Source organism: Apteryx mantelli, chromosome 38 (genome assembly GCF_036417845.1).
Source record: "Apteryx mantelli isolate bAptMan1 chromosome 38, bAptMan1.hap1, whole genome shotgun sequence".
NCBI classification, from domain to species: domain Eukaryota; kingdom Metazoa; phylum Chordata; class Aves; order Apterygiformes; family Apterygidae; genus Apteryx; species Apteryx mantelli.
The window spans coordinates 558,981-568,534 of NC_090015.1; the positions used below are offsets into that span (position 1 = coordinate 558,981).

The following is a 9,554-nucleotide window of genomic DNA, read 5'->3' on the forward strand; positions in this document are numbered from 1 at the left end:
ATATAGGGTGGATCTATAGTGGGGGGCTGTATAGGGCAGATCTATAGCGTGGGGGGCTATATAGGGTGGATCTATAGCGTGGGGGGGCTATATAGGGCAGATCTATAGGGTGGGGGGCTATATAGGGTGGGTCTATAGCATGGGGGGCTATATAGGGCGGATCTATAGCGTGGGGGGCTATATAGGCGGATCTATAGTGTGGGGGGCTATATAAGGGTGGATCTATAGGGTGGAGGAACTATATAGGGCAGATCTATAGAGAACTATACAGGGTGGATCTATAGGGGCCATATAGAATGGATCTATATAGGATGGATCTATAGGGTGGGGGCTATATAGGACACATCTGTAGGATGGAGGAACTGTATAGGGCCGATCTATAGGGTGGGAGGGCTCTATAAGGGCAGGTCTATAGGGAGCTCTATAGGACGGATCTATAGGGTGGGGGGGGCTTTCTGAAGGCCGCCTGCTCCTCGGGCCACGTTTTTTTTGCCTCCTTTTGCCTGTTTTGCCCCCAATTCCCCCCCCACCTCCCGCGTTTCCCCCCCCCAACCCGGACTGGGGGCTTTTTTTTTTACCCCCCCCGACCCCGAATCGCGGCTTTTCGCCCCCCCCCCCCGGGGCGGCAGTTCGCGCCCCAGGAGCTGCGTTTGGGGGCGTTCGGGGGCGTTTTGGGGCATTTTGGGGACGTTTGGGGCCCTTCGCGGCGGCCATCGCCCGTCGCCGCCCCTCCCCCGCCCCGCCGCTTTTCCCGCCCTTTTCCAACGGCCGCCTCGCGCCCCGCCCCGCCCCTTTTCCCGCCCTTTTTTAACGGCTGCCTCACGCCCCGCCCCGCCCCTTTCCCCGCCCCTTTCCAACGGCCGCCTCGCGCCCCGCCCCGCCCCTTTTCCCGCCCTTTTTAACGGCCGCCTCGCGCCTTTCCCGCCCTTCCCGGCGGCCGCCTCACGGGGGCGCCATGTTGGCTGCCGGGGGCCCGGCGGGGAGGCGCCGCCGCCGCCGCTGGTGCCACGCGCCGCCGCGAAGGTAACTCGGCCCTGGAGCGGGGATCCCCGAGGGGGATCGACCCTATAGGAGACCCTGGAGACTCCCTAATGGGATCCACCCTATAGGAGCCCCTGGAGACTCCCTAATGGGGATCGACCCTATAGGAGCCCTTGGAGACTCCCTAATGGGGAGGAACTGAACCCTATAGGAGCCCCTGGGGACTCCCTGAGGGGGGATCGACCCTATAGGAGACCCTAGAGACTCCCCAATGGGGAGGGAGCCTATAGAAGCCCCTAGAGACTCTCTAATGGGGAGGAGCTGAACCCTATAGGAGCCCTTGGAGACTCCCCAATGGGGATCAAACCTGTAGGAGCCCCTGGAGACTCCCCGAGGGGGATCGACCGTATAGGAGCCCCTGGGGACTCCCCAAGGGGGATCGACCCTATAGGAGCCCCTGGAGACTCCCTGAGGGGGATCAACCCTATAGGAGCCCCTAGAAACTCCCTAATGGTGGGGAGCTGAACCCTATAGGAGTTGCTGGAGACTCCCCAGTGGGGGTAGCTGAGCCCTATAGGAGCCCCTGGAGATTCCCCAATGGTGGTCAACCCTATAGGAACCCTTGGAGACTCCCCAATGGGGAAGAGCTGAACCCTATAGGAGCCCTTGGCAACTCCCCAATGGGGATCAAACCTATAGAAGCCCCTGGAGACTCCCCAAGGGGGGGGAGCTGAGCCCTATAGGAGCCCCTGGAGATTCCCCAATGGTGGTCAACCCTATAGGAGCTCTTGGAGACTCCTTAATGGGGAAGAGCTGAACCCTATAGGAGCCCTTGGAGACTCCCCAATGGGATCGACCCTATAGGAGCCCCTGGAGACTTCTGGTTGGGTGCTCAGCCCTATAGGAGACCCTGATGAGTCCCCAACAGGGAGGCCGTGCTTGGAGGTCCCTATAGGCCATCAAGGGTGCTATAGGGCTGGGGCTTCCTATAGGGTCTCCATGGGGTGGAGGTACATCCCTATGAGAGTGTTGAGGGCTGGTAGGGGTCCCTATAGGGTGGTGGCCCCTATGGGGTCTTCATGGAGCTGGGGGGCGGTTCCTGGAGGATGAAGGAGTAACCGGGGACCCCTATAGGCTCCCTATAGGGTCCCCACAATGGTGCAGGGGCAGGTGGGCCCTCCCCCCCCCGCCGCCGCGATGGTTCCGCCCGCCTCCCCGGCCCCGCCCCCTCGGCGCCTTCCATCTCCCCGCGCGCCGTGGGGGGAGTCGGGCCGTACCACGCTCCGAGGAGGGGGGCGGGAGGCGGGGCGACCCAACCCCCCGCGCGGCGCGGTGGTTCCGCCCACCTCCCCGGCCCCGCCCCGCCCCTCCCCTCGGCGCGTTCCACACACCCCCCGGTGTGGGCGGGGGAGAAGGGGGGGGAGTCGGGCCGTACCACGCGCCGAGGGAGGGAGGGGGGGCGGGAGGAGGGAGCCTCCCCCCCGCCTCCGCGCGGCGCGGTGGTACGGCCCGGCGGCGCCCATAAAGGGGCGGCGGGCGGGCGGGGGCGCAGTGCGGGGCACGGTGCGCGCGCCACGTGGAGGGGAAGGCGCCGGAGCAGCGCGGCACCGCCATGGCCTCCAACGGTGAGGGGGGCGCCGGCGGGGCGGGCGGGCGGAGGGGGGGCCCTTCCGGGCGGCCGGCGGGGCTCGCAGCGCCGCTACCTCTATAATCTTATAAATTTTCTGCAGCGGATGTTAAACGGCTTTTTTTTTGGCCGCGGGGGGGGATTCTGCAGCTTGATGCTCTTCCCCCGCTTTGTGAGCCGGGTGGCGGGTGCTGCAGCGCAGCGGGTCCCGGCAGTGTTATTATTATTATTTTTTTTTGGATGCGCTCACGTTGTGCGTTTTTGCAGCCTGATTCTTTTTTTAATTTTACTAATAATCGGCGCTTTCCCTTAGCGGAAAAGGAGCGGCGTGGTGCAGCCGCGGAGGGCGCCCGTGGCGGCGAACAAAGCGGGGCGCCCGGATGCAGCAGCCAGCGCGGCGGGGGGGGGAGGAAGCTGTGGATGACCGGGGGGGGTGGAAATGGGGGGGGGTGGTGTAAAAAAAGCTTATAAAAGAGAAAACGGTCGGTTTCGCGCCGGTGCCCGCTAAGGGCGCGATAGGGAGGGGGAAGCTCTTTCATTCTCCGTGGCTCCTGGCGGCCATTTTGTGTGGCGTGGGGGGAGGGGCGCCGCTTTTCCAACTGCGCCACTTCGGGCGCCATTTTGTGCGTGGTGGGGGCGGCGCCGCGGCGCATGCGCGGCCGAGGGGGGGCGGGGCCGGCGGCGGCGGGGCGCGCATGCGCGCTGGCGGCGCGGGGGGGGGGGGCGGAGCGGCGGCTGCCGCAGTCCCACATCCGGGTCCTTGAGCGGGCGGGCGGGGGCGCCCGAGGCGGGTAAATACCCGCCCCCGCTGCGGCCCGCGGGGGTTAAATCCGCCCGCGGGGGGGTAAAACAACCCCACTCGTGTAGGGGGGGGGAACGGCCCGCTGTTGCGGGGCTCCGCGCTGTAACGGTGCGGTTTTTGTGAGGCGACAAGAGGGAGAAGCTTTGTGTGTCGTTCAGGAGGAGACGCTGGTTTCTTGCTATAAAACTGGAAAATTACGGTTGTTCTGGTGTTTTTGTGGAAACGTGGGTGTTTTTTGTTGTTGTGCGTGGGGCGGAGGAGTAAATGCGGCCCCCGCTCCAGGGTAGGTGCTGGGAGGGGGGTAAACGCGGCCCCCGCTGCTGGTTCTCTGCTTGGCGAGGGGTAAACGCGGCCGCTGTTCCAGGTCAGGCGCTTGTCGGGGCGGGTAAATACCCCCCCCCCCCAGCCCCCGAGGCCGGGCGCTTCTGCCCCTGCTGCCCCCGGGGCGGAGGGACTGGCCTTCATCCCCGCCGCCGGCGGTTCTTCTTCGGGGCTTAGCCGCTCCCTGCTGCCCTCAGCACGGGGCTGAGGCCCCGCTGCAGGGCGGACGCTCCCCCTGGGGCTTTCCCACCGGGCGGGGAGGCCTCCAGCCCCCCCCAAAATGAGGAAACACCCCCCTCCCCCCGTTGGCCACGCATGGGCGGAGGAGGAGGCGCCGCGCGCTCGGTGGGGAACCACCCGCGATCCAACCGCTTTTGCCTTTTCTCTTGCAGACTACAGCCAGACGGCGACTCAGAGGTATGTGGTGGTGCCCGGGCGGGTTTTGGGGGGAGGAAAAGCAATAACCGAATAGATTTGTTTTGGGGTGTTTAACGCCCGAGGCGCTTCCCGCCCCGTTGGGGGGGGGTGTCTCGCCCCCACGGTTGCTCTGACGCCACCTTCCTTTTCCCCCCCCCCTTAGCTACGGGGCCTACCCGACCCCGCCGGGGCAGGGCTACTCGCAGCAGAGCAGCCAACCCTACGGCCAGCAGAGCTACAGCGGCTACAGCCAGTCGACCGACACCTCGGGCTACGGCCAGAACAGCTACAGCTCCTCCTACGGCCAGACCCAGAGCAGTGAGTGCCGCTCGCCGCCTCCCGCAACGGAGCAGGGGGCCGCCGGCACCTTGCCCACCCTCCCGTCTCCCGCTCTCCCGCAGGCGGCTACGGCACCCAGTCGACGCCGCAGAGCTACGGCACCGGCGGCGGCTACGGCAGCAGCCAGGCGTCGCAGAGCTCCTACGGGCAGCCCTCGTCCTACCCCAGCTACTCGCAGCCGCCGGCGGCCAGCTCCTCCACTGGCAGGTAGCCACCATCGCGGGGTGCGGTTGGGGGGGTTAGAGGGTGTTTTTGGGGGGCTGCCTCCCCCCCTTCTGGCGCGGTTCCTGACGCTCGGCCCCTCGGCAGCTACGGCAGCGGCTCGCAGAGCTCCAGCTACGGGCAACCGCCCAGCGGCGGCTACGGGCAGCAGTCGAGCTACAGCGGGCAGCAGTCGAGCTACAGCAGCCAACAGCCCTCCTACAACCCCCCGCAGAGCTACAGCCAGCAGAGCCAGTACAGCAGCGGCGGTGGCGGCGGCGGCAGCGGATGTGAGTGCGGTTGTGAGCGCGGCGGCGGTGGTGCTGCCCCGCGGCCGGAAAACCCCCTTTCTGACCCCGTTTCGTTGTTCTCCTCCCGCCTCGCAGCCAGCAGCTACAGCCAGGAGCCGTCGTCCATGAGCGGAGGCGGCGGCGGCTACCAGGAGCAGAGCGGCGGCTACGGTGGCGGCGGCGGCGGCGGCCAGCAGGACCGGAGCCGCGGCCGGGGCGGCTACGGCCGAGGCGGCTACGACCGCGGGGGCCGCGGTGGCCGGGGCGGCCGCGGAGGCAACCTGGGGTAGGTGTCCGGGGAGGGGAAGCGTCGCTCGCTTTGGGGCTGGGGTGGGGGGCGGGAGCCAAAACGCCCTTTTCTACCTCAAAAAAAAAAAACCCCGCTGGTTTTGAACTTAGAGGCGCCCGGTGCGCCGGCTCGGAGGATTTGGGTGCCCAACGCGGCCCCCTCCCGGGGAAAGGGAGGGGGACGGGCGCGTCGGTAAGGAAAGAGTCCGAAACTCCCCCAAAGAGGGGGCGAAACACCAAAAAGAAAGTGTTTAGGGGGAAAAACAAACAAACAAACAAACCACCCTGTAAGTGTTTCCGGCACACAAAACCGAGGGCGAACGAGCGAAGCCGGCGGAAGAGGCCGGCCGAGGCGGCGGCGGCGGCTCCGCGACCCCCGTTTTGGGCTCGAAACGCCGCTGCGCGGGGGCGGCTCTAACGCTAACGATAATGATAACGATGATAAACGATAACGACACTGATGACGGTGGTGCGTGAGGGGAGCGATAACGCTAACGATGGTGTCCGAGGGGAAACGATTACGATTAATGATAAAAACGATGATAAAGATAATGATAAAGATAAAAACGATGATAAAGATGATGATAAAGATAAAGACGGTGGTGATAAAGGTGATGCTAATGGTAAAGAGGATGTTAATGATGAGGAGGATGATGATGATGATGGTGGTGAGGAGGAAGGGCGGCGGCGAGGTGAGTATCGGGGGGCGAGAGCCGGTTGTTTGATGCTTGTTTGTCTGCTGTTTGCCGCTACTTGTGATCTGTTAACAAACTCTGCGTTTTATGTGCTACAGGTGTGAAAGGCAATGAAACTTTATCAATTCTCCTTCCGCCTTCCGCATTTTAGGTTAAGAGTGAGGGCGAAAAACACACACAAAAAAAACGCAAAAACGTACCAAAAAAAACCGAGCCGAAAAGCTTACGCTAGGGAAGACCTAGGGGTTAGCGTGACGGAGCGCACAAAAAGTGGGGTTTTGCGACTGTTTTCCCACCGTGCCCCCCCCCCAAATTCCCAGGGAATTCCCCCTCCCCCCCCACCCCGGGCAGCCGCCATCCCGCCTCCGCTGCGTCCAAGATCTCCGGGAGCTTCCGCCGGCGGACCGCGACCCCCCCCCACTCCCCAAAACCCCCCGAATCCCCCCCAAACGCCCCGTCGCCGAGGCAGCGAGCGGTCAGGGAGGAGGAGCCGCCCTGGCGCCCTGGTTTGCGCTCGAGTCGCATCCGCTTTAGCGGAAAACCGGTAGCCGAGGAAGGAAAAAAAAATTTAAAAAAAGCTTCATTATCTTCTAATTTATCTTCCCAGCGGTGGTGAGCGTGGTGGCTTCAATAAATTTGGTGGTAAGTCCAAAGAGTTCAAACCTTGAACCGAAAAAAAAAAAAGTGTCTATATTAATGATGATTTTCTCCGGAAAACAGTGTCGTTTGTATGCCGGACCGGGTGGTTTTGGTGTTTTTTTTGAGTTTAAAGAGGAAAAAAAAAAAAGGGAAAAGCCACCGTTTGTGTGTCAGGTTGCGGCCGCGGGGCGACCGCCAAGCCGCGCCGAGGAGCGGTGTCCGCAGCTGCCGTCGTCCGCCTCCATCCGGGTGCAACTTCTGGTTTTACCCCGAAAAAAAACGTAACCAAAAAAAAAGGGCGAAAAGTAACGATAACGGCAAAGCCGGCGGCGCAAAGGCGCCACGTGGTGAACGGTGTCTGGGTGCGGAACGAGGAAGCGCACGAGCCGCCGGGGGCAGCGGAGCCTCGACGCGCTGGTGCTTTTGGGGGTAAAAATATGAAAAAACACACAAAAAAAAAAGGTTTTCGAAAGCCAAACGGTTGCATGTGGTTGGAAAAAAAAAAAAAACAAAACGAGGTTTGAGAGGTTTTTAATGGTCACGGGGAGAGGGAAAAAAACAAACCCGCCCCGAGCTGGAGTTTTGGGTCTGGTACGAAAGAAACGGAAAAGCCTCCGCTCCGCTGTGGTGCCGGTTCCGCGAACGCTGCCGGAGGGGCCCGGCAGGAAAGGGAGTTTCCCGGCGCAGGCTGTGTGTGCGCGCGAGAAACGGGCCGATTCCTCCACGTTTAGGTGCTTTAGCGTTAACGTTCGTGTGGTCGCGCCGCTCGCTGGGGTCGCGCCGGCGGTGCCCGGCCGAGGCGGCTCCGAGCTTGGGGGGGCCCCGAGCGGCGCCCCGGGGCCTTTTTCTCTGTGTTTTTTTGGGGGGGGAAAAAAAACCAACTTTAAAAAGGGGGGAAAATAGGAAAAAAAGGCGTTTTTTTGCCTTTTTGGCTGCGCTGGGCGGCCGCCGGCTTCGGAGCGGGGCGCCGGGGGCTCCGCCGCCCCGCTAATTAACGCTCTCCTTAATTTTGCATGTGCCCCGAGGACCCCGGGACCAAGGGCCGCGGCACGATCCTGGTAAGTGGCGATGCGGGGGGTTAACGAGCGCGTGGGGGGGGTTAATGAGCGCGCGGCGCTAACGAGCTCGCGGCGCTAACAAGCTTTTTTTCCCCCCCCCCCCTCCCCGGCGCAGGCGAGCAGGATAACTCGGACAACAACACCATCTTCGTGCAGGGCCTGGGCGAGAACGTCACCATCGAGTCGGTGGCCGACTACTTCAAGCAGATCGGCATCATCAAGGTGAGCTCGGCGCGTGTGCTTGGCGTGTGCTTGGCGTGTGCTTGGCGTGTGCTTGGCGTGTGCTTGGCGTGTGCTTGGCGTGTGCTTGGCGTGTCCTTGGCGTGTCCTTACGGCGCGTCTCCGCCCTGCAGACCAACAAGAAGACGGGGCAGCCCATGATCAACCTCTACACGGACCGGGAGACGGGCAAGCTCAAGGGCGAGGCCACCGTCTCCTTCGACGACCCCCCCCTCGGCCAAGGCCGCCATCGACTGGTTCGACGGTGGGTCCCCCCGGACGCCTGGGCCCCTTTCCCTTTCGGGGGGGGGGGGTGGCCCGCTCCTTAAAAAGCTGAAATCGCCCTTTTTTTAATGTGTTTTTTTGTTGTTGTTCTCGCCGCGCAGGGAAGGAGTTTTCGGGCAACCCCATCAAGGTGTCGTTCGCCACCCGCCGCGCCGACTTCAACCGCGGGGGCGGCGGGGGCCGGGGCTGGCCGCGGCCGCGGAGGTAGGACCGGGGCGGGATTTTTTGGGGGAGGGAGACCCCCATCGTCGTGTCGTTCCCCCCCCCCCAAATTCACCCCCCTTTTTTCCCGCTTCCTCCCCCTTTTCCAGGCCCCATGGGCCGCGGCGGCTTCGGCGGCGGCAAGCAGCGGCTCGGCGGCGGCAACCGGGGCGGCTTCCCCAGCGGCGGCGGGGGCCAGCAGCGAGCCGGCGACTGGAAGTGCCCCAACCCGTGAGTGGGGGAGCGACTGGGGGGGCACTGGAGCGACTGGGGGGCACTGGGAGCGACTGGGGGGCACTGGGAGGGGGCGGGGCGTGACCTGCGGTGTCTTCCAGGGCGTGCGGAAAACATGAACTTCTCGTGGCGCAACGAGTGCAACCAGTGCAAAGCGCCCAAACCCGACGGCCCCGGCGGGCCCCACATGGGTAAATACCCGGGGGGCGGCCGGGGCGGGACCCACATGGGTAAATACTCGGGGCCTGGGGGGGTGGCGGGGGGGGCCGCGCTCGGCCGCCCCCTCACTCTCTCCTCCTCCTCCTTTTCGCCCGCTCAGGCGGTGGTGGCGGCGGCTTCGGCGAGGAGCGGCGCGGCGGCCGCGGCGCTTCGACCGCGGAGGCTTCCGGGGCGGCCGCGGCGGCGACCGGGGCGGCTTCGAGGAGGCAGAGGCGGAGACCGAGGAGGCTTCGGGCCGGGCAAGATGGATTCCAGGTGAGGCACCCGCTGGGGGGCACCTCTGTGTGAGGGTGTGATGCCTGGGGTTTCTGTTATCAGTAGGTTCTAGAGTTAACAGTGTGCAAGTAAATACTTGCTGAGGTCCAGGTCGCTTTGGATGCAGCGTGGGTGCTGGTAACTCTGAAACCTAATGATAAAGCTGCCTTTAAGCAGATTCCTGGAGTAGTTTGCTAGTACTGGAGTAGTTTGCTAGTTTCGAAGTTTCTTGGTGGTGTTATCAGTAGGTTCCAGAGTTAACATTGACCAAGTAAGTATTTGTTGAGGTTTGAGTTGGTTTTGGATGCAGTGGGAGCGCCAGTAACTCTGAAACCTAATGATAAAGCTGCCGTTGAGCAGATTTCTGGAGTGGTTTCAGTTTTGAAGCTTCTTGGTGGTGCTGTTATCAGTGGGTTCCAGAGTTAACATTGACCAAGTAAATATTTGTTGAGATTTGAGTTGGTTTTGGATGCAGTGTGGGTA

General features: G+C 63.2%; 1 protein-coding gene across 1 annotated transcript; it reads left to right on the plus strand.

Annotated features, from left to right (window-relative positions):
* The first annotated feature begins 2,518 nt into the window (after nucleotides 1–2,518).
* FUS (FUS RNA binding protein) lies at nucleotides 2,519–9,264 on the plus strand. The gene is given in 18 exon segments (XM_067314868.1): nucleotides 2,519–2,606; nucleotides 4,124–4,148; nucleotides 4,312–4,466; nucleotides 4,550–4,694; nucleotides 4,797–4,978; nucleotides 5,075–5,264; nucleotides 6,569–6,603; nucleotides 7,626–7,658; nucleotides 7,774–7,880; nucleotides 8,012–8,104; nucleotides 8,106–8,142; nucleotides 8,264–8,346; nucleotides 8,348–8,366; nucleotides 8,474–8,594; nucleotides 8,700–8,788; nucleotides 8,917–8,961; nucleotides 8,964–9,014; nucleotides 9,017–9,264. Coding segments are annotated over 18 exon segments (1,482 nt in total). The 5' UTR covers nucleotides 2,519–2,593; the 3' UTR covers nucleotides 9,076–9,264.
* The last annotated feature ends 290 nt before the right edge of the window (nucleotides 9,265–9,554 follow it).